The sequence below is a fragment of the Chenopodium quinoa genome, unplaced genomic scaffold (genome assembly GCF_001683475.1).
Source record: "Chenopodium quinoa cultivar QQ74 unplaced genomic scaffold, ASM168347v1, whole genome shotgun sequence".
In the NCBI taxonomy this organism is placed as follows: Eukaryota; Viridiplantae; Streptophyta; class Magnoliopsida; order Caryophyllales; family Amaranthaceae; genus Chenopodium; species Chenopodium quinoa.
In genome coordinates this window covers 3,167,040-3,192,609 of record NW_018742681.1, presented here as the reverse complement: position 1 = coordinate 3,192,609, position 25,570 = coordinate 3,167,040, and the positions used below count along the sequence as shown (strand labels likewise).

The 25,570-nt window shown below is 35.9% G+C and overlaps 2 protein-coding genes across 2 annotated transcripts; one reads left to right on the top strand and one right to left on the bottom strand.

Moving 5' to 3' along the window:
* The first annotated feature begins 8,651 nt into the window (after positions 1–8,651).
* Positions 8,652–12,716, top strand: LOC110722425 (protein disulfide isomerase-like 1-3). The gene is made up of 12 exons (XM_021901693.1): positions 8,652–9,356; positions 10,082–10,211; positions 10,305–10,470; positions 10,768–10,886; positions 10,990–11,070; positions 11,281–11,367; positions 11,458–11,532; positions 11,625–11,693; positions 11,774–11,854; positions 11,953–12,087; positions 12,224–12,280; positions 12,380–12,716. Exons 1-12 carry the CDS (start codon positions 8,815–8,817, stop codon positions 12,563–12,565), a joined length of 1,728 nt encoding a protein of 575 aa, XP_021757385.1. The 5' UTR covers positions 8,652–8,814; the 3' UTR covers positions 12,566–12,716.
* An 880-nt stretch (positions 12,717–13,596) lies between these two features.
* Positions 13,597–22,753, bottom strand: LOC110722423 (chorismate synthase 1, chloroplastic-like). Its single transcript, XM_021901692.1, has 13 exons — positions 22,420–22,753; positions 21,262–21,412; positions 20,855–20,931; positions 20,712–20,770; positions 19,186–19,269; positions 18,983–19,075; positions 18,546–18,626; positions 15,107–15,238; positions 14,860–14,962; positions 14,679–14,773; positions 14,512–14,577; positions 14,299–14,383; positions 13,597–14,061 (listed from the first exon to the last, which is right to left on the bottom strand). Exons 1-13 carry the CDS (start codon positions 22,553–22,555, stop codon positions 13,919–13,921), a joined length of 1,305 nt encoding a protein of 434 aa, XP_021757384.1. The 5' UTR covers positions 22,556–22,753; the 3' UTR covers positions 13,597–13,918.
* Between the last annotated feature and the right edge of the window lie 2,817 nt (positions 22,754–25,570).

The following is a 25,570-nucleotide window of genomic DNA, read 5'->3' as shown; positions in this document are numbered from 1 at the left end:
GTTCCTATTGTTCTAATTTCTCCTTCTTCTTCTGCCTCGTCGTCTCCTTATAGTTGCTTCGATTTCAGAATCAAAAGGTGCTAAATCGTCTGACCCTGAACCTCGTGTTTGCATGCTACAAGAAACTAAAAGCAGAGTATCAAAAACACAAGAAACAATAGCCGAAGCAACGAATAAAGCTTTGCAACGGCGCCAAAATTTGATTGGCGTGTCGCGTACCTAACAAAAGTAACCTAACGAGACCACTACTATATAGACAGGCAAGTAAGGATCAAATCCCAAGAGACTAAGGTTCACCTAATTAAATAGACTCAAATAATCACTAAGCAAGTATCAAATCAATGATGAATTATTCTAAGAACTAATATATAAAGAACTCAATAAATCTAAAGAATGTGATAAATCAATGAACTAAAACATCCAAGATCAAGTATCACCACTATTACGATCGATGTAATTATCTATCTACCCCTAGCATACAAGTCTAATTAACATGGGGAAAAGCAAACCCTAATCAATACCAAGGACCTCTCTCGAGCATCAATGGCTTCTCTAACCACAATCAAGCCTATTCTCATGGAATCATGCAAATTAGGGACATTAAACACTTTACTTCGCTTCCCAATTATCAATTCAACTACTCGAGAGAATCATGCAATTAGGTGTTTAATTGTGGTTAGAGAATCTGAATATGAGGCACGTCTGTAATTGAATTCAACACTTTACTTCGCTTCCCAATTATCAATTCAACAACTTCCTAATTATGAGGCACGTCTGTAATTGAATTCAACTACTCTCGTGATGAATCTTTAATCTTTAACCTACAAGAGGCACGGACGTACCTCACTTCGAGTAAGGTTCTTCTCATCTTCCGGACTCCAGGCACGGACGTGCCTATATATATTGGGCACAGACGTGCCTATATATATTGGGCACAGACGTGCCTCATATGCAGATTCGAAGGCAGCAGCAGAGACACAGACGTGCCTCTATGAGACACGGACGTGTCTCACTTCTAGAGAATTTCCCTGAGGCTCAAGCACGAATGTGCCTAAGCTGGGCATGGGCGTGCCTCTCTTAAACATGGTCGTGCTTGACTCTAAAAATGCCTAAGTGACTCGTTCTTCGACCAACGAGCTTCGTGAAGGTATGTGGGCCTCAGTTTAGTCTCTTCACTTCATAAAATCTCTAAATTAGCTTTGTTAATCCTGAAATACATCAAAAACAATGAAACTACCCATAAAAGCATCGAATCATCGAAACTACACCAATCAAACCAAAATGAACAAAAATACTAAGCTAGACTAATAAGAACAACTAAAAAGAGGCTAACAATTTTGCACAAAACACGGCTTATCATCTTTCAAGTGATCCTCGAATTCATGGCTCAAATGGTCGCCACCTTGATCCAATCGAAGTGCTTTTATTTTCTTGCCAAGTTGAATTTCAACATCACTCTGAAATTCTTTGAATTTCTCAAAGGATTCAGATTTGTTCGACATAAGGTAGACATAACCATATCTACTATAGTCTTCGGTGAAGGTAATGAAATATCGATAACCTTGCCTTGCGGGTGTACTCATTGGTCCACATACATCCGTATGTATTAGACCCAATAAGTCACTTGTCTCCTAACTTGGAGAATGGCTACTTTATCACCTTGCCTAATAGACATCCTTCGCAATTTTCAAACGACTCCAAGTCGAATGAGTCAAGAACACCTTCTTGAAGAAGTTTCTTGATGTGTTTGACGTTAATGTGGCCAGACGACAATGCCACAAGTAGGTTTGATTCGACTCGATGGTCTTAGCCCTTTTGGCGGTATCATAAATTTGTCTAAACATATGCAATTTTATAAAACATATAAACAAGATATTTTAACAAACCAACCATTGATTAAGTCTTGTGATCAAAATAACTTGGTGTCCAATACCATAGATCAAAAGTATGTTTAAAAGCATAAGAACCATCCATTGTTTAATTACAAGTCATAGACAAAATAAATGTGCCTACAAGCACGACCAAAAGACCATCTTTGTCTTCCGCTTGTTGATGCTCTTGGTATCCAATACCCTCTTACTTCGGATGCCCGCTCACTTGGTTCCTGAAAAGCAAACATAAAGTGAGTTATAAATGGTATCCAATACCTATGCATAGCTTTAAACACAAGTGTTACTGAAGATACCTGAGGCAGATGCCAAATTTCTCTCCTCCTCCTCCTTTCGGAAGAGCTTGCATTCCCTCTTGTAGTGGCCTTGCCCACCACAATAGAAGCACTGCATCCTTGCCTTGTTCTTGAACTCCCTCTTCCTTTCTCTCAAGGGACTCTCGGTCACTCCATAGGCAATGGCTCGGCTGAGTAGTTGCACCACCTCTTTTAAAGAGCGTGTCTCCTTTCCAGCAGTTATATGCACTCTAAGTGCATCATAGCCCAAGTGGAGTGAAGCAAGCAAGATATGCCCCGCCATCTCATCCTCCAATGAGATTCCGAGAAGCTGCATGTGTTTAAAGAGCCTAGTCATTCCAAGCACATGAGGTCGGAGGGGCATGTCGGGTCTCAATTTGGTATTTTAGACCCTTGACCAAAGCTGGCGCCTTTCCTTAGCATGAAAACCTACATCCGGTGGCTTTATCTTCATGTTTGAGAGTGACCTAGTCAAATCAAACACGAGTCCATCATAGATGCCATTGTCACTCTTGGTGACTCTTATATTGACAACATCCTCCAATGATTTGAGGAAAATATCCGGAAAATAGAAGGAGAGCTTTTCCTTCCAATCTTCCGGGATGGAATTAGCCATTAGATGTGTGACTTTCTTGCAATCAAAAGACCATTTATCATGAGCCTCATCACTCATGATTCCCTTAAAGAAGAAGCTTGGAATAGGAGTATCAAGAGTGTACTCCAAGGACCAATTCCGAAGAGTTTTCCTGAGTTCCTCCTCCCATTCCTTGAAGTTGACCAAGTTAAGGCTAAAAGCCAACTTGTCGTGGAGTTCTGAGCATATAGAGTTGTTGTTTGAGTTACTTGCAGACATGTTTCTACAATTGAAAGAATTTAAAATGAATAAACCATTCATAAACCAATAAGTTTGAACTCTAAAGCGTTCATGCAAATTTTCAATCTTATTGAGCATTTTATCCACGCATTAACATTAGTCCCTTTTAGGCAAGAATAAAATGATTCCAAGATCCCAAAAATCAAAAAGTGATTAAGCATGTTTTGGCTTGTCTTAACACTTAATATTTTAGGTTAAGCAATCCAATTGCTAATAGCTCTAAGCTACTCTTGGTTCGATAAAACGTCGCATCTAATGCTTCCTTAACATTTTATCTCCATTGCCACGACATCTAAGGACTCCTTACCGATATCATTGAGCTTAACCAAGACAACTTGTATACCTAGTATACCTTACGTTCCTAGGGAAGTAGTGATGCCTCGCTTTGGCGTAGCCCATCACATACGCGCATAAATTCGGTAAGTGTTGCTCTTGGAATGGCATATTTTAGCTCAATATTTTAGGGACCTAGGGTTTCTATGTTGGTTGATTTAAGTGAACTCAATTAATCATCACAACATTTGAAATCCTAAACATGCACCTAACGTATCATTCACATATATAAGAACAATTATATATATAAAATATGAAATAAGATGCATTTGGCAACTAGCATGACCCCTTGAAATCTTCAAATCTTCAAGAGTCTGCATCTTGGCTCGTCTTCATAGAAACGTCGTCTTGAGACATTTTCGCCAAAATAAAATTACTAGCTACTACGACTAGGATTAATCTAAATATTTAAGGTACAGAAATACGCAACGGTACGCAGACCGTATTTAGATTTACAAAAATAAATAACGGATCGCAATCCGTATTTACTATCCTAATCGGGCCCTACTAGTTGCCATTTTCACGAAACATGTGAAACAATATATCTTCCATTCATCCATTCACTATATGTGAATGGCCCATGCATTTTACAACGGAAAAAACAAGTAACAATGCACAACACGCGCGAACTAGTAACTAACTTAGGTGGTTAATCCAATTAACGCGCCTAATTAAAACTAGTCAAAGTTGTTTAACATTTTATGTTTTAAGACACAATTAACGAAGCTCCCACTAAATTCCGCATCCAACTTAATTAATCCAATCAATTAAGCCGATTAACCCAAATTTTGTCAAAATTAAAATTTTGCAAAAGCCGGAAAAACCGAGGCCTAGCATCGTTAAAATAATTAAATAAAATTAAAACGGCAAAATTTTGCAAAAACCGATAGCCCAATTCAAGCAAGAAATCGACCCACCCAAAAAACGTGGGATGCGCACCATGGCTGCCTAGCAGCACTTGGGAGATGCGGCTGCCTGTGCTGGGTGCTGGCATGCATGCCCAGCAACGCATGCCACGCTTGCTGGCACCAATAGCTTGCTGCGCATGCTACGCATGCTGGCTGCTTGTTGCGCATGCTACGCATGCTGGCTGCTTGCTAGCGCTGGCAGGCGAGTGGCTGGCTTGTTGCCTCGCTGCCCAGCAGCACGCACAAGCATGGCCAGCAGCCATCCACCACGCACCTAGCACATAGCAGCGCACATGAGCCCAACCACACAGCAACAACAGCAATTTGAGGTGGAGCACCCTTGCGCCCACCTAAGGCAACCAAATGTGGGCTGCGTGAGCAGCCCGGATAGCCTTGGTGGCGCTTGGGTGTTTTGCCTCAATTTGCGTGCTTTTTCTCGATATTTTAATCTCGTTATATGTGTGACATAAAATTAATTCTAAATTTATTTTAGAATCAATTTAGGGCAAATATTAAATTAAAACTAGTCCAATTTAATTAAATTCAATTATTATTGGTGCACAAGCCTAAATTATTCAAGAACCATTCTTAAAACAATTTAGGTCTTTCTTTATGCTACAAAAATTGAAGGGTTACACTCATAATTAATTTAATCAAATGTAAATTAATAATGAGTTTTGACAAAATTTAAGGGGTTGAAAAATTAAACTCTTTCATCCAATGAAAAATTTCCCAATAATAACTTGTGTAAAATTGAAAACATTACATCTTCCAATATGAAGATTAATCAAAATTCAATCACAAGTTTTGAACTTTAAGGACTTTAATCAACACAAAAATGATTAAATCCGAAATTAGTTCAACATGGAATTTAGCAATCAAAGTTCTAACCAAATAAACAATTAAAGATTGGATCTTTGAAATTTTAGGGGCTTCAAAATTGCAAGTTCACCATAAACATTCACACTTGAAGCAATTTATTTGCAACAATGTGAAAAATTCAAGTTTATGTGAAAAATGAACACACCAAATTAAGCACCAATTTTGACTTCATAAACATGCTTAATGAGGTTTATAATTGCAGTAGATTAGGGATGCAACCATACATTTAATCTACCTTCAACATGCAATACTTAATCAAGGTTAAAAGATTTAAAAAATTTCGTCAAAAACAAAAAAAACCCTCGAAAAACATATTTCTGGGTCGATTTTAGCTTCTGGACAATCTGAAAGGAAAAGAAACGATTTAGAACATCCATCGATTCCACCCAAAAAAACACTATTTTTGAGTCGAAATCTGAGTTTGTCAACGAAAATTAGAAAAAAAAAAATACGAGATTAAAAAGAGCTTCTAATCCAATTAGAAAGCACCACCATAAATTTAAATCCATTTTAAATCACCTTAATTAATCATTAGTCACAATAATTAAAGTGAGCGCGGCTCTGATACCACTGTTGGGTTTCGTAAAGTCAGACTCTACGTGGAAGAGAAACCCGCCCAAGACCCGCACACTAATTAAAGCGACTAAGCATGCAATCACAAATTAAACAATAATTAAGAGAGAGAAGGAAAAGACATTCTTACCCTTGGCGTGTGCTTCGTTCGAACCCGAGCTCTAACTTCAAAACTTGAACCCCGCAAATGCGAAGGTCTCTGACGGCTCGTACCCACGAACCCGACCCGAACGGTCCAAGTCCCGAAGATTAGTCGGGGCCCGACCAATAAAAACTAGAGTTTTACGAACTTAAGGTTTTCTCACTTTTCTAAGGAGATGCCTTTTTAGTTCCACTCAAGTGTTCTTCCCAAATCCCAAAACCTTGGTATTTATAGGGAAATGAACCTTGATTTCCCATTCACAATGAATGTGGGAGATTTAAATTTTCCATTTTATTTCAATTAAAACAAAATTAAAATTGCAATTCAAATCAATAAGTTACAAGTGGCACAAGGAGAATAAGAGATTAGGTGAGGACCATTTCCGGGGGGGGGGGGGGGGGGACCATAGCCTTGCTCCCAAGGCAAAGCTCTAACCCTTGGTCCCCATAAGCAAAACCGTCCCTCCCCTCCAAGTGGCTGGCAGGCAGCCTACCTTGGCTGCCAAGGCTGCCAGCTGGCGCCTAGCATCAAGGCTGGGCAGCCAGGCCAGCCAACCAGCACACACGCACACAGCCAGCATGCATGCGTAGCCAGCCAGCACAAGGCCAGACAACACGCAATGCGTCGCTGTTGCTTAGTGTGTGGTCCTGGGCGCTGCTTTGCGAGGCACATGCACACAGCCAGCATGCATGCGCAGCCAGCTAGCACGCAATGCCTCGCTGCTGCTTGGTGCGTGGTGCTGGGCGCTGCTATGCGAGGCACATCAAGCATGGTGCGTAAATTCCTAGCACAGCTAGCACACATGGTGCGTGGCTGCGATAGCTAGGCACCAGCACGCCAGCAAGCATGCAATGGCTGCGAAGCTTGCGAGCAGCGCTAGGCCAGCATGAATGGGCCTAGCACGCCTAGCGTGCCAGGCTTGCGGCTAGCATTGCGATGCACATGCTAGCTCGAGATAGCCTAGCCCTCGCATGGCTAGGCCAATGCGAGGCTACGGCCTAACTCGAACTTGTAACTTGATTGATTTTCAAGTCTCGTCGAATTCTAAATTCGACTCGACTTGCGACGCTCGGTCTCGACGCTCTAAGCTCGATACCCGACGTCTTTGTTCGTAAAACTCTGATGACTCATCAAATCCTTCGGATTGATTTGTCATATCGGATCGGTTGTTCGATTGGGTTCGACCCGAAGGGTTCAGTCAAGATTAAGTAGTGATATTAATTTTACATTAATATTACTGATCGGAAGCGGCCTCCATTGTCTGAAGCGACCTTACTAAAGAATTAGCTTTCTAATAATTCTGAACCCTCTATCGGAATAATACACTTATTGGAAGGACACCATTCCTTTCATCATCATCATCATCCTCTTCCGGGTCGCCACCATTGCCACTACCTTCATTGTCTGAACTAGACGGCGATTCTAGATTCCAACCATTCTCTAATTCACTTGATCCATCATTATATCTCCCCAAGTAATCGTCAATAAAATCAATCCATCTAGTTTTATGCCACTCTACACATTTCAGACCAACCAGCTTTTTTGTGAACAGAGGCTATAGGTCGGACTCACTTTCAGGCATCCATCACCGTTGCAGACTCTCATCATGGCGTCCTCAATTTCACGGCGGGTATTCACTGTCGAAGACTTATAATGGTTACCTTTATGGCCGATTTTACCACAGATGCTGCAGAAAAAGAACACACCTTCATAACGAAAGCTCACCCATTCAAAGCATCCCATAACATACTCAAAATAGAAGCCAGGAATGAGTGGCTTGCTAATATCCACCCATATTCTAGCCCTGATGGTTGTTCTAACTGGATTTTTCAACGACTCTTCATCATAAAACAGGACTTTACCCAGTCTGGAAAAAACTCTAGTTGCCACTTTGACGTTGTTGTAGTGGATAGGCAGCCCTTCAATTCTGACCCAAATGTAGGTTGAATCAAACGGCATCAATCTAAAAGCGTGACCTATAAGGCACATTTTCAGCAAAAGCAATGCCCCTTTATAGTTTGTAACACCTAGCTTAGCCAGAGCTGCAAAGCCCTCTGCATTCGTGAACTTAAACATGAACACATCATTGACTATTTCAACTGTTACCAACCTCTGGTACGCCAGTTTGAGAAGACCCAAGCTTGGATTTCTGCTCTAGTATACTCCTTGTTTCTCCAGTCTTTAAATTTATCCACCACCATGCGCCCTACATCCGCATGCGCCTTAAGTTTTACATCAGTTGTAGGGTTAATTATAGGTCCTATTTGTCTAAGGTTAGAGAAAGCAAACGGATTATTGTTGATAGGGGGAAAATCCCCTAAATCATCCATGGAAGAAAGGGGAAGACAGAGAGAAGAAAGGAGGGGAGAAACAGAGAGGCTAACGAAGGAGGAAGAAAACGTTGTAAAAAGGATTATAGAAAGTAGAGAGAGATGCTCTAGAAATCTAGAGATAGAAAATTAGTCTTTTTCGTGGTTTTTTACCCAAGAATGTTTACGAATACGTTGATATTGCATTAAATATGAAAATGCTAAGGATCAAACTAAGTCAACTATGAATCATCACATGACAAATCTTGCCACGTGGCACTAAATCATTTTCTCTCAAACTTCAATGGGCACCTCTAAACCAATCATAGTATTCCACGTGGGCCATGGCATAGTAAAAGTCTACTATATTTCTCGTATAAAAGCAACCAACGTGTAAGACAATTTGGATTACAAAATAAAAATGGTGCGTTTTTAGTCCCAATCATGTAGTAGATCTAATCCTCAAACGTGCAATTATACTGCACAACTCTCCAACACGTTCTTCTGCACCATTTTACATTTAAAAAAAATGTCTACTTCGATTAAACTCGCTCAAAAAATCTGTTTTTTTTTGTCAACACTTATTCTTCATTTCCTAGCAACCAAAAATGGCTGCTCTCAAAACTCTCCTCTTGGTGCTTCTCCCCCTCGTCTTCCTCGTCGCTACCCTCACTATCATTACCTCCGCCGATGAAATGGCCAAACCCATCGTGGAGGACGAGGAGGATGAGGACTTGAGTTTCCTAGAAGTGCCTAAGGCGCCTAGAAACCACCCTTACTATGCTGACCCAAAGTATAAGCCCCAAGGAGATGAAATTGACCTCGACGACTTCCAAACACCTTCTCCACCTGTTTTCGACGAGAAAGACGTGGTGGTGCTAAACAAGACCAACTTTGATGAGTTCATCAGCAAGACCAAGTACGTGATGGTTGAGTTTTATGCACCGTGGTGTGGATATTGTAAGCAGCTTGTGCCGGAATATGCTGCGGCCGCTACCGAGCTGAAGAAGGGAGGTTCGGATGTCGTGCTTGCTAAGGTTGATGCTATTCAAGAGACTGAGTTGGCTGACAAGTATAATGTTGATGGATTTCCTACTCTTTATTTCTTTGTTGATGGTGTATATAAGTCGTACGAGGGTGAGAGGACCAAGTGAGTTTCTTTAATCGTTTTTCTTCTATTTTTTTCCCCTTTTTTTTTTTTTTTTGTTCAATTTGGTTGATTGTTTACAGAATTATTATTTGCATTTTTTTGTGTTTTAATAAAGAAACCGTAGAGGAAATGGGGAATAACTACATAAACATCCTCATTTTGCATGTGCAACTGACTTAAGTTATATTGCAATTATTCTTAATTATTTTCTGTACAAGCATATTATGATTTGAAATCAAACATTTTGACAAATTTTATAATGGTCGATTGAAATATGACTATTATAATATTTCAATAATTATGCTGTTCATGATTGACAAATTTTTTTTCAAGTTATAAAGTTATGTCAATATATTTGGTATAAAATAGTATCATCAACATTTTTTTTTATCTATTCATTCATTTTTATTTTATAATTTCTCAAAAAATATTTTTTAATATTAGATCAAAATTTAGTCGAATAGTTAGTCAATTCGTTAGTTAGTCGAATAGTCTTGTTCAATTCGTTTCAATAAATTTAAATATGGGATAGAGGGAGTAGTTTTATTATTTGTTATTTTTACCGAGTTTTGTTAGATTATGTTTTGGATAAAAGGAATAAAATAACCCCTCTAACTGAAACTATTTCAGAAAATATTTGGCGGGTAAGTTAACTAAACAATTTTTAGTACGACATAATTTACTAGTTAATTAAGAAAGGAAATCATTTTTCATGTATTTGACAGAGAGGGCATAGTTTCCTGGCTAAAGAAGAAGACAGGCTATGCAGTAAACAACGTGACAACAGTTGAGGAAGCAGAGGATATCTTGCTTGCTGAATCTAAGCTCGTCGTTGCGTATGTTGATAGCCTAACGGTACGTTATATTTGTACTCCGTATTTCTGAAATCTTACATACTTTGTTTGTTTCAGAGAATAATCGGATATATATTGTACCAATTATTGGCAGGGCCTGGACAGCGAGGTTCTTAATGCTGCAGCCGAAGAAGAAGATGGTGTCAACTTCTACCAGACAACCAGTCCTGATGTAGCTGAAGTATTTCAAATTGACTCTAAGGCGAAACGCCCTGCCTTGGTTTTGTTGAAGAAGGAGGTTGAGAAATTATCCCATTTTGGTATGTTTTATCATGTCACACTACACGCTAAACTCTGTTGTTAACAATAAACACTTGACAAAAATCAATAATGGTAATGAATTAGCTTTTATTCACTTTAAATATTGTATGGTTTTTTGAGCTGTGACTCACTGGTTCTGATATCATGTTAGTGGACCAACTCAACCAAAATATTAAGCTGTTGATTGAAGCCCAAAAATATGTTTTACACTATGTCAATATTGCTGTGAATTCAAGTTCAATTTTTCATTTTTAATTTAGTGTCTAAATAAATGAGTTTTGCATTGATGTTCACAGATGGTGATTTCGCAAAATCAGCTATTCTAGACTTTGTGTCAAAAAGTAAACAGCCTCTGATAATCAATTTCACCATGGAAAGTGCTTCGTTCATTTTTGAAAGCCCAATCCAGAAGCAGGTGCAATATAATTTATTTCTCGTAAACATGTCATACATTGTCTTTCTCTCTACTCCACTCCGGATTTTAGGATACTGAGACCATATGGGTTGTTCTTGTCTAGTTGTTCCTTTTCGCTCCTGCCCAACATTTAGAGAATCTCACCCCTGCACTCGAGGAAGCAGCTAAAGCGTTCAAGGGAAAGGTATGGATAATATAATGAAGTCTTCAGCTTGGTAGTGTTGCAATGATCACCCTTCAAGTATTTGTATGTTAATTAAATTAAACGCAGTTATTTTGAATATATAACAACTGATAATTTATCAAAGCAAACAAAGAGTTCGTTTATCAAGTCTTTTTCTACATGTAATTCTCCTATAAAATCTGTTTTTTATCTGCATTGCCTGTTTTACAGATCATTTACTCATATGTGCAAATGGACAATAAAGAATACGGACAGGCAATGATGGATTTCTTTGGGGTCGAAGGAGATGCTCCAAGAGTTAGTCCCATCTTATACTACTCTTTTTCATTTCTGTCCTCGAGATTTACCTGAATAATACAACAATGTGCCTAATTTTGCAACATTTAGGTTCTTGCATACACTGGAAATGATGATCGTAGGAAGTTTTTCCTGTATGGGGATATTACATCTGACAGCGTAAAGGTTATAATTTTACTGATCTTGAAAACTCGATCACTTTTTCCACATCTAGTATCTGTTGGTGTAACAAATTTACATGTTCTTAATTTCTGCAGTTGTTTTCTGAGAACTTTTTGGCAGACAAGCTTGAGCCATTCTACAAATCCGATCCTATTCCAGAGAACGTGAGTGGTAGATGTTATTCTTCAGAGACTTTCTGCTAAATGACATTGTGTAAATCTTTCTGTATATTTTTTGGCTTCAGAATGATGGTGATGTGAAAATTGTTGTGGGCAAAAACTTCGACGAGATTGTTATGGATGAATCAAAGGATGTACTTCTTGAGGTGATAAATATTTATATGTTGACATTGAGTTACTAACAACGAACTACTATAACTAAATGTACTGATGCTCGCTCCATTGTCTACAATAATATTATCAGATATATGCTCCTTGGTGCTCTCATTGTAAAGCACTCGAGCCAACCTATACTAATCTTGCTGGACATTTGAAAGGAATTGAGTCGTTGGTTGTAGCAAAGATGGACGGCACTAAAAATGAGCATGCAAAAGCTAAGGTAAGTTTTGTTTAGTTGTAGGCGAAACTGTTCTATGTATCTTTGGTTTCATATAGATTGTTTTTCCTATGAGACTTGTGACTATTGTAAGAGACAGTTGGAATCTTAAGTATAACCGATTTTTGTATATCTTCAGGCGCGGGGATTTCCCACCATTCTTTTCTACCCTGCTGGAAAGAAGAGCTTTGATCCGGTCAGTAACCTTTGTTTAACTTTTCTTTTTCATAAGAATGCAAATCTATCTCATTTCTGTTAAAATGTTTGTTAAGGTAATGGTTATGGCTATTTGCAGATCATTTTTGACGCGAACCCAACTGGTGTGGAACTCTACAAGTTCATGAAAAAGCATGCTACCACTCCTTTCAAGATTCAAAAACCAATCCCTGCATCATCTGAAGGTGCTGAGCCTAACATTGCTGAGACAGTCCCAACTACAAATGCCGCTGTCGGTAACCAAGATGCAAAGGATGAACTATAAAAATACTAGTTAAAGAATCTACAATGTATTAGGATCATATACCTTAAGTTCCACTTGATTATTTGGTCCACTAATCTGGATATCTTATTTATAGTTGAAAAGTTCTGCTGGAAAAGATTAATTGATTCACCTAGCTATTTGGATGAGTAATGGTTAAAGCTTTCAGGGTTTTTTGGAATCCTGGACGGCCGCAGACACCTGCAAAACAACGAATATTCCGTTTGACGGAATATTCGTTTCCGACGATCAAGTTAATGATCGGAAAACAAAAATATTTAGAGAGAGAAATAAGAGAGAATTAGAGCAATTTAATATGTCTTGATTGATATGTCTCAATCCACCCCTCTCATCATAAATGATTGGGGTATTTATAGGGGTGGGAATGTGTACCATCTAGGGTTTGATGACATAGAATGGTGGACGACTCTGATTGGCGGCGCAATCAGAATAGGACACGCATCCTTAGGAGGCACCGTTTTCACGCACTCATCTCGGTAACTGGGCCTCCTGATGTAAGGAGGCCCTTTCTCACTCAGGTGCCCTTATGCTTTGCTACGTGCCTGCATCCCATTGTGACACATGTCACCCTTTCATAGGGCCACATGTCACTATTAGATTGGTTCACGTGATGGGGTATTTTTACCCTAAACACTAGTTGTCCAATATATAAAAAAATTGAAAATAGTAAACAGGTTCACATTTTCAAGTTGAATAAATGAAATTTAGTAACTAAAACATAATAAATCTTGTTTAAAAATCATGATTTAATCAACCTGATTAGTAGCAAATAAGATTCAAGTTCGTGTTTTCGACTTTTTTGATAGAAAGTGGTACTTTAACCACCCAAACGCAGCTTAATCCAGACATAAAACATTGATTAACAATGAAATTAAGTGTCATAATTATAGACATTACGGCGAAGATGATACCTTGACATCCCTTTAGCCAAAGTAGAGGTTCTAAGTAAGATTAACAAGTTTGTGCCAACGATTCCAAAAATAATAATGAATGCTAATACAACTATACAAGAATGCAACATGAAGACCAAAAGCCACAAGCTATATAGTAAATGCTTACATAGTAGTGTAATCAACTGAAGAGCTTTATTGACAATTCAATTTGTTCCATTGTGGAACAGAACTAATTTCGTAGCATGTCTAAACAATAAGGACAACGTAACGCAAACAAAATTTTACAATAATTGCATGAGAAGTGGTTCTCCATAAGTTGAAATAATTATGTCCAAAAAAAGAAAAATGTAGAAAAGAAAAAAAAAAAAAATTAAATAAGATACACATAGCATAAACCCGAGTTTCCTAATTTACAGGCTTGCAAAACTCACAACGGCGAAACTTAAACGCTAGCCTCATCTAGCCTTGGTAACTCCATGGGTTCCTGCAGGGCAGGGTTGATAGGGAATAGCTCACACTGCGCATATTGTGCCATCAACTGATCAACAAGTACTAGTGCCACCATTGCTTCCACCATTGGTACAGCTGGAACACATTTTTCAGAAAATTATGGAAGGATAAAAAAAATAAATAAAAAATAAAAAAATCTACTAACTTCAATTTTTTTTTTTTTTTTTTTTACATTTTTAATATTAAAAATTTAATATTTAATTTTTAATTAATTAGTTTTGTTTGTAGAATTGCATTTCAAGACATTGCGTTGAAACCCATCATATGCAGGCGATATTTAGCATACTAGATTTGTGAAAAATGGAAGCATACCTCGTGGGACAACACAAGGGTCATGCCGCCCTCGAGCAATAAGTTCTGTATCCTCTTTATTTCTTGTAACAGTATGTTGTTTCTTCTGTAAGACCATGACATAAACCATTAAATTTTCTTACATTCTTTTATACTCATTAGGTAAATTCAATAACCTTAATAACTAGGGAAAACAATCAGTTTAAATTCAAAAACCGAGCAAAGGGAACTCACTGTAATTGTAGAGGTCGGCTTGAAACCTATTCTCATATAAATAGTTTCACCATTGGATATTCCACCCTGCTCATGGAAAAAATACAGCTTCAACAATCCCAGGCAATCTATGGAGTATCAATACACAGCAGAAACAACGATCACATAAAACTAGTAAATGGTTTAACCTGGATACCACCAGAACGATTTGTTTTTGTCCTAATCTTCCCATGTTCATTCATGTAAAACTCATCATTATGTTCACTCCCAGTCATAAAGGTACCTGAATAAAAACAATTCAAACTCTAATCAAACAGTTGTAACAGAGAAAGTCAACTTCTCTCGGTAGGAAATGTTTACATCATCTACCTGCAAAACCACTGCCAAACTCAAAACCCTTAGTTGCAGGCAATGACAGAGCAGCTTTAGCCAGCTCAGCTTCAAGTTTGTCAAAAACTGGTGAGCCAAGTCCCTGGTATTATATTATTTATTAACAAATTTAAAGAGACATTTAGTCAGTACTAAAATGGGCAAAGCCATGGAATTTTATAAAAGCTCTATGAGGATAACAATGGCTCATGGAGCTAGTCACACAGGTAAATCAAAGAGATCTTACACGTGGAGCATTTCTAACTATACAAGTGACAGCACCACCAACAGAATCTCCTTTAACTCGAACTGCATCTATAGCTGCAATCATTTTTTCTGCATATTCTGGATCAGGGCATCTGACTATATTACTCTCTATCTGATAAGATTTGAGACAAAGAGAAACCTTGTCATGAATAATAGAAATGGACTTCATATCCAATCCTGGAAACTTAACTAACACATAATCATACTTTCCTGCAAGGAAAATAAGAAACAAAGAGATAGTATATTTCAAGAGTAACAGAATACGCCTGAGAGACACACAGCAACATTCAAAAGTTAAGTAATTGAAAATATTGTAGTTAACTGACGCAGCAGCTTCCAGACACCAAACTTCAAATGTATAAATAAAAGAGCCTACATTTACACCCTCACGCTAGATGAAATACGAGCTCATGTAGCCACTTCCATATGAAAAAGCATTGATTGGTTCAAGAAGAAGATAAAAGAAAGTGCAATCAGGATTACAGAAACTTGGTGTTCAAGAAACTTCCTGTAAACTAAATCCCCATGGGATAGGCCTTAGTAGTTATGGCCTTTAGAGGACTAGTGAGATCCACTGTCTGATTAAAGATGGATTCTTTCACTTGTTTCTCAAGCATACCTTCCTCCAGTAGTGATTGCATAAACCAAAATATTACAATCTACACTACCAGCACAATTGATTCAGTCTAGAGACCAAAAGTACCAAGTTTTCGGCGTTCCTCTTGCTTGAATCACTTAATTGGCCAACAGCTTAATTTACAGATCCAGGGATTTCAACATAAACATAGAACTTAAGTGTTAATTTGTTCCCTCATACAAAGTGTTGCCTGTTAATTTGTGGCAAGTGCCCAGTAATTTGGTAAATTTTCACCTCTATTATCTGCTACATATTGGCTTATTCACTAGATCACCCAGATTTGGAAAATTGGGAATTGAAACTCAGTAATATACTAATATCGGTCAAATTTCCTCTTTGCTTGTTCCTTTAGTCTGAAAAAAATTGGAATATTTAAGAACAATAATTCCTGAAAAGAATTTTGGAACAGAACCAGTTTTTGCCCATTCACCATCCTATCACTCATAAAACCATGGACGTTCAACATCTTTGGTCGAGGAAGTCAGTAATCTGTGGAAATTACACTTACCTCAAATATCTGCTACCTCAACATATCCTTGTGAATGCCCATTCTGAAAGCCTTTAACAGAAGTTCTTCAGCAAGAGAGGCGGCCAAAAATCTCAAATAGGCTCAATACTGGAATTCTAGTCCCATAGCTAATGCCCATTTCTTGCCATTTGTTGCCCAGGTTCAGGTGTATAGGCTGACTTGGATTATTGGAGTTTTTGACCTTTATTAAAACAATCACAGCGTTTATGAATCTAAATGTCAGACTTATAAGCTAGCAGAGATTAGTCATTGCAAGCTGGTATTGGTTTTTAATTGACCTATTCAAAACAAAGTATTTTGTGACGGATCATCAAAGTGATTTAACGTGATTACTCACTTGGAGGGAATGTAGGAGCTTGAAATACAATTAGTAAGAGAAAACCTATCATGCACGTGAAGGCAGAAGAAAATTAGAGTTCTTTTCTCTACCTTCTATCAACTGCTCTTGATTCTTCTACTGCAAAATGCTGAAATAAGCTTGAAGATGGGAATCCAGAAAAGAATCTAGTAGAGAAAGAGAAATCTCAAGAATCCAGTGTTATGGATTTCTTATATTTTACAAAAATCCGTGAAACAATTCAAAGTCATATTGAAGCAAGCAGTTTCAAAGTCTAAGCCTGTTACACAGCAATTTTCAGAATTTCCTGTTTTATTGCCTGGTCCACCATACTTCATATTTATTCTACATATTAAGAAAAAGGACCATCTCTTGCTCTGAAAATTACACCTTAACCTTAAGAAATGTCTTAAGTTTGATGAAGAAACTGTGCAGAATTTGCAGGAAGGATTAAACCTTCTATTTTCATTGTATATCACCTAAGCAAGAGGAAGATGGTAGTGGATTCAAATTCACCAAATAAGTAAGATATTTTCAGATTCAAATTCTTTATAACTAAGCTCTCCCACAGTATTACTTAATCTTTTCTTCATAACCTTACTACTATTTTAAGAAGAAAAAAAATAGGACTTGAGTTTGATACTACTCAAAACCCATTCCCTCAACCCAATATCTGAAACACGCAATACTTAACCCAACCCAGCAATCCAATTTAAACTAACCTTTCAATTTCCCCAACGCACAACCTTACAATACCAAAAGAAACTCCACCAACCCCACCCAAACAATACCTTTAATCAATAACAACTCCTGGGATTACATTGCCATAGACTCATAGCCAAGCCATAGGTTGTAAAAAGCTGTGATGCTAAATGAATCAGGGTCTTATTTCAAGTGCGATGAAAAGTGGGGCAACGACCGTCTTTGTAATCATGCTAAGTACTAGGCCTAAATGAAATAAGAATTATGGTTTGAAGATTTTGTTTGGACTAGGGAATGCCTTGAGGAAGAGAATTAGTTAGAAGATAGTAAGTGGACATAAATTTTTATAAATAGTTGGTAAATAGGAAGGAAAAACAGAACTAAGGAGTCAAAATGTTGAATTAATATGATTGAATTAATTAGGGAAAGCTGAGCATCTCAAAAGCATGAGATATTCATTTAGATTTCGGCATCAACTATTATAACGTTCTCTATTTTCCTGGCTTCAAGTCATGGTCCTATCCCATCTCTACTAAAGAGGCGAAGGTGTTATGCCTTGCACAAATCAAACATGATAGGGAGTATGCCTTTTCGAACCTCACTGGTGCACTTAATAAACCAAAACATTATGCCTGTAAAATATTTAGACTACTACAATGGCAGGCCATAAATAACACAAGTTTTTCAGGTAAAACTGAAATCAGTAAATTTTAATAGTTGTAGGGTCGAGTGACTTTTGATACACTATCAAGTGACATGGGCACTGTCTTTGTATACACCCAATAACCTATCCTATGTAAAATTTCCACTGTTGAATTACCAAATTTTAATTGAATCTATGTTATTACAACTCTTCAAATGCATTATGCTCGTTACAACTTACAAGTATCCAACAAGGATACATAAAGTTTTTCGATGTTTTCCACACTACACACGAGTCTCCATATCAATAAAGGAGTTTTGCAAAAATACAAAGGTGAATTGGAGTCTTTAAGTAACAAGTTTTGATCAACAAACAGGCAAACAATTTGATTTCAATAATATTCATCCTCAACCCGAACCAATACAAATAGTATATAATTTACATTAAGCGCAAATTTATCAAGATCAAGTTCTCCATTGAAAAGTGAACTCAGGAAAGCTGTGTTAGGTGTGTCCATCTTAGCATGTCTTATAAAAAGGTTAACCAGTGAGATTGAAAGTGCTGATCATACCTGTTCAAGAGTCAATGTATCATTATCGATAATTCCCTCTGGAAGAACCACCTTGTGCACTTGGGATACGTAAGCAAGAACCTGAAAAGTATCATGTGCCACCAAATAAAGTCATAAAATAAAGTGAAACAATTAAAACCCATAGTAAAAGAATGATCTAATCATTAATGGTGGAAGTACCAAATAAGGGGCATCTTTATTCTTGCACGTACTACATCAGACAGAAGTCATTTGTATTTACAAAATGGCAATCGTTACTTACATCTAATGCCAACTTGGCATTTCAAATCTTGAAAGTAACTCAAAAATGTGACAGGAAACAAGCAAATTATTTCAGCAGAATAACGCTACTTAAAGTTGCATGCCTAATGGGATGCAATAAAATCACAACAATCCACATGATCAGAAAACCATGTAGATGCAAATGAAAGATTTACCTCAGTTCCAGCGAACTTCTTAAGTATCTTCTTAGCTATGGCTCCAGCTGCAACTCTTCCAATAGTTTCTCTGGCAGAAGATCTTCCACCACCCTGCAATTCCAGTGACAACAATTCAATACAACCAGAAACATTTCACTAGACGCAATTTTCTGGAAAAATAAAAAAAACAAGAAGATCAAATACAATCAATTGGAGATTACCTGTACAGATCTAACACCATACTTGAAGTCATAAGTTGCATCAGCATGAGATGGCCTATAAGCTTTTGACATTTCGCTATAGTCCTGGTAAGAGAGCAATGCCAAAAGTCTTCATAATTCAAGCAAATAAAAAAATAGAGCTTTGTCACAATAATTAAATTCTTATTATTTATTTTATACCTCCTTTTTCTTTTTAATTTCAATTGAAATACCTTATTTTTAACTTGATGACAGTCTGACACACTCTACTTAATCCATTTTAGGTGATTTATACTCTTAGAATCACATATTCATATAGGAATTTGTTACATACATCCAGGGGCGAAGGGTCGGGGGAGGGGGGGGGGGCGGGGGCTGGAGGAGGCCCGGCCTCCCCGGCCCAAATCTGTGCTTAATAAGAGTTTGTATAATGGCCTCATATATATATATATATATATATATATATATATATATATATTAGTAATGCTAGACATGTATCATATTATAAATGCTTGTCATATTGGTTAAGGAAGGATGCATATGTAGAAGGGATCCGTTATCAAATCTAGACCCTAACAATTTATTTTTATTTCTACATACATTTGGTTATTGAGGGCTGCTTAAGGCCAAAATAAACCTAAAATGAACATAATTATCACGTAAGCAGAACTTCTAGGTATTTTAAATTATTTTTTTTTATTTGTAATTTCATTCAATTAATATATTTCTTTATGCAATTTATATAATTTGTTGTTTTACTTGTTTATTTTATTTAATAATCTCCTATAATTCTAGATAATACATTGTTTTAATGTTTCTTTTTTTAATATTTATGAATTTCTAAACTTTTAGGGCTAATTGTTTACACTCAAGCATAAAAAATCGGCTGTACAATACAATTTAACTAATCTTTTAATGTAACAATAAAATATTAATACATAAATTTTTTTTGAATCAAAGTATTGTTAACAAGTCTGCCCCTGGACTTGAAAATCTTGGCTTTGCCTCTGCATACATCTCAATGTTTACTTATTGATAATTACAGATTAAAGATACCAATGGTTCAAGTTATGCACTGACAATCCTATAAAAGAAAGTATTTTGTCTAAAAATCTGAGAGAAAGTACAATGAAAAGGGAGAATTAAAACTTTCAAAGGAACCCATCCGCACTAAATAAAATTAAAATTTCTTAGACACAAATTTGTTTCCATTTAAAATCACTAATCGCCCCAACGTAAATTAAACACCAAAACAAAATATATTAATCATAATGCCATTATAATATTGATATACACATGTTGCATAAGCATGAAGTCATAATAGTTATAACTTTTAGCTAGTTCTTCTATCAATGTAATAATTATATTTCATTGTGAATGAGGAAAAGTTAACCATTTACTTTTTTTTTCTTAAATGCCATCTTTAAATATAAAAGCAACAAACTCAGTGACATGATAATAACCAATAGTACTGCATTGCCCAATTACACGATGGACAATGTGTAATACAATCAAAATCCTTTTAACATGTAGCTAGATATACTTACATGTCCTCTTTGGTCAGTATTAGGTACATTTACTGCAATTGGTGATCCAGTAGTCATTCCTACAAGTTATAATATCACTATTAAGGTCACAAGTGATAACAACTAAAACTGCAAAACATCAAAGTTCTACATATTTAATTTACCTTCAGCAACTCCAGAAATAATTTTGCAAGTATCTGTCTCTTTCCTTGGGGTAGTAATCCGGCTTTGGCCAGGCCTCCTAAATTGTTAAAAATAAAAAAGTTCTTGAGACAGAGAGCCAAAATATAACAAACAACACGAAGAGTATAATCCACAACACAAACATAAACCAGGTCAAGCTCATCAAGAAGCCTTTTATTCTATAACAAAATCAAAGAATATATACACTTCGATACCACTGAAAGTGTTTCATGAGTGTATAGAAATTATCGACTTGAATAATTCAATAAAGACCATTATAATGTAAAAACTTCATTTCCAATTCTCGCTTATACATCCACTATTACGTAAGTATTGGGTCAAGGATAACATGGGAGTCACGATTCAAGTTAACCTCAATGTCAATTACCTTCTGTCAAGATCTACTTGTAAATCTTCCTCAGATAAGGGAAGTCGAGGTGGGACGCCATCAACCACGCATCCAACACCACCACCATGTGATTCTCCATATGTTGTAACACGGAAATAATTTCCAAATGTACTTCCAGCAGCTTGAACTTCTGTGATGAACAAAGCAGAATGATAATCTCTAATAAGTTACGACATTTTTGTTTCTATTACACAAAAGCACAAAACAACATAACTAAAATTTGTTTTCTTGGAATAGTTGATGTGTTCAGCTCAGAATAAATAAATAACACAGCTTTTACTCTACTACAACTTTTATCATCTAGTGTTAGCACATAACATGCCACAAGATGAAGTCAAATCCAATCATAAAATTTTCATAAGAGTTTTCTCTATCATTTCTTCTGCTTTACTATTGATTACCTTGGAATATCAAGATCAAACACATGAAAGTTACATACATCCTTTTCTTTCAATCTACTCTTTTTATTTCTTCCTAAACAAGCTGCAATAGAGCATCCCATATTCTCTAGATCACCCTTTTACTCTCAATAGAAGCAAATGTTCAGAATTCTTCATGAACATTGCTACAATAAATTATAAACCTCCTACATTCTCTAGTTTTTGCAATTTTCTTTTTGGTGGTCAAACTTTGCAAACCTTGACGATATCTATTCAACCGTACTAAAATATATTATCACTTCCCAAATGTTAGATGTAAAATTCTTGAGGAAATCGAGGCCTTGGATACTACCTTTGTTCCATTACACAACAAGGTCGAATCTGACCCCTAATTTCTTTCTAACCATTTTCAATAAATATCAATAAACACAACAAACATTCAATTATAAACAATTCCAGCCATATATAGTTACTGTTTCAATCACCTTTGAATTATCAAAAATCACACCAGGACCTGCCAAAATACCTTCATATATATCACCATTTATCTTGCTCAAAACTACTATATCAAAAAGTCAAATGACTGCGCTTTTCTCTTACTCTAAACTTAATCAAACATATTGCATCAAAATTGTAATTAATGCACATTAAATTTCAATATCACTGCAAATTATAATTCTAGCAGCAAAAATTAATCAGTCAATCAGATATAAGCAATTAAAATACTCAAAAACAGCAAAATGATCCAAAAAATTACCAAATTTCCCAGGTTTTCGGCGGAAAGAGATTTGAGCAGGAGGAGACGATAATTTGCGAAAGCCAGAATTAGCAGATCCGAGCGCATTCGAAGTTGCAGAACCCAAGAATTGTTTGGAAGAGAGAGACGACGCCATTGAAGGTCTATGTTAGAAGAATAATTGAGATTAAGCTGATAAAAGGTTGGAGTAGTAGAACAGATGTATTTGGAAATGAAAGAGGATGAATAAATTATGAAGTTAGGCTAATTTAGTTGGAGAGAAGAAACAGGGAATTTATTTAATTTGATTTATTTAAGTTTGTGAATGGAGGGGGTTGGTGAACATGAGAGGGTAGGTAAGTGGGTAGTTACAGGTTAGCCGTCGTGCCTTGTTCCCGTTCATTTTCTGCCACAATTTCGACCTTTTCAACATTTGCAAAATCAACTACAATATCCAAATTTCTATGAGGGTTTTCTGGCAACAATTATAAAGTTTTAAGGCCAATGTTCTTTAAATTTACTATGCTCTGCTATGTTAAAATATGTCTTACTCTATTGAAATATGTTCTACTCTGTTGAATTATATTTTTGTGGATAATAACAATTATAAAGGAATTTTTCCATCCTCTTCAATTCTTTATAAGGTTTCTAGTCCTCCTAGAACATTGGATTCTCTATTTGTCATTTTGTGGCTACAACACTGAAAGTATATGCTTAGTTACACATTTTTGATAACAAGGAACCTAATTTACAATAAGAAGTCACATAAGGCTTGAAAGGGTGTAGGGTTTTGGGTTTAGGGTTGTAATGAAATTATAACATATTTGGAGGACAATTATTAGAACATTTTTGGAGGACAATGAATAATCATATGGACAATGTGATATACTTAGTGACTAAATGATTATATTAATATGGACAATGTAATATGGACAATTAAATTATTAGACATTTTCATTATCATTTAAATACATTTTGATGTCATATTTTAAACAATTAATGTCATTAGTAGTATATTAATTGTCATTTGCAAAGCATAATAAACTATTTTTATATTTTAATTGTGTTTGTCATATTATGTCTTTTGTCGTATTCTGTCTTTTGTCTAATTCTGTGTTTTATCCCTATTTTGTCTTTTGTCCTAATCTGTCTTCTGTCCTATTTTGTTTTATGTCCAATTATGTGTTTTGTCATATTCTGTCTTTTGACTTATTAATGTCACATTTATTTGTCCGTTAGTGGTTTATGACAAATCTTCACAACTTTTCAAATGTTAGCGTCAAATATTATCATTTCCATAACTTCTTCTGTCATTAAATATGTTATATTGTCATTTATAAATTTGTCAAGTGAGAACTGAAAAATGTAGGATAACATTATTGTTACTTAAATATAAATACAACTAAGGATATGGATAAACCTTTATTTTAATTCATAAAAGTGAATTAGAACTAACCATATACAAAATAAACCTTTTGTTCTTTATTAAAAATCAAAGAGACAATGCATCTTTATTGGTCGATTTAGTTTGTTACTTCTAGTTTTAGTTGTTTCATTGTAATATCTATATAAGCTACTATGAAGTAACCAATATAACATCTAGAGTGAGCATAACAAGAACCTTTTTATATTAATATAAAAGTATATACAATGAGTACCTTTACAACTCTTAATATAATTAAATTATTATATTTTTATTAACTTATTAACTTATAAATATTAATATTACTATCATCTTAAAAGTCAATTAAAAATAGATATAAATAGTTATCATTAAAATATGTTTACTATTATTGATCATGTTATATTGTCATTACAATATTTTTTTACTGTTCTTTAATTTTTGTACCTTCGCTCCTTTATCTTTACAGCTGTAGGGTTTAGATGGTTAAGGGTTTAGGGTTTAGGGTTTAGGGTTTCGAGGGTTTGGAGGGTTTAGGGTTTAGGAATCTTTTATTCAATCTTTATTCATAACTTAATCCTTTAAATACTTATAAGTTATATTGTCATTTTAATATTGTTATGTCATTTCAATAAGGTATACTATGATTAATAAGCCATTGAGATGTGTATACTTTTTTCTTGAAAAACATATAAGATATATTATCATTTTAAAAGGGTACGTTGTCATTTTAATAATCTTTCTATCATTTGAAGAAGTCACATTGTCATTGTAATAAACTATAAGCCATGTTTTTAATAACTTACTAAGAAGTTATACTTTCTCTATAGGGGAACTGTTGGGATATGTGTGTGTGTGTGTATATCACACACACACATATATATAGACACACACACACACACACACATATATATATATATAGACACACACACACACACACATATAGACACACACATATATATATACACACACACGCACACACACACACATATATAGTCTTATGTAAGGATTATATTATCAATTTATAAAGTTATCGAAGATTTGATAATCAACCTGTTGATAAACTTTGTTCTTTAAAATCACCAATAACACTATATTGTGCTTATGATACTAAATTCACCAACATTATAATGTGTAGCCGAACCCAAATTACATATATAGCCTAACCCAAAAACTACATATATAACCGAATAGGTCTATAAAAAGTGGCCTATTGTTCAATAAATGTACATACAGTTAATGTCCCAAGAATGGCCTACTGTTTTATCAATGTACATCAAGTAATTGTCCAAAAAATGGCCTAACTTTTCTATAGTTGAAAGACTAGCCTACACACATATGGGTTTATCAATTTTCGCACATTCTCCCTGGCTTCATTAAAGTCACTCATGACATCTTCACATAACAACCATGACCTCTCCATTCGTTTGTCATCAAGTTGTGAATTACTGATAGTTAGCTTCATTTGAAACCAGAAGTCAAATATTAGACAGAATGTAAAAGGTTTATTTTTGCATGTTTACTAATTGTAGGCAAAGTGGCTTGGAACCTCTCCGCATTACGCTTGATAGCATGGAGCGTGTGGATTCCACAACTATGGCTGCATTAACAGAACAACATATGGAGGTTATCCATAATGAAAGAACACAAGCACATATGGAGGCCACCCAAAATGAAAGAAAATTATCACAACAATAAGTATTAAATCAAATACTAACCAAAAGAGGAAACATACCCATCGCTCTGTGCGGTCATCGATAGAGATGTCAT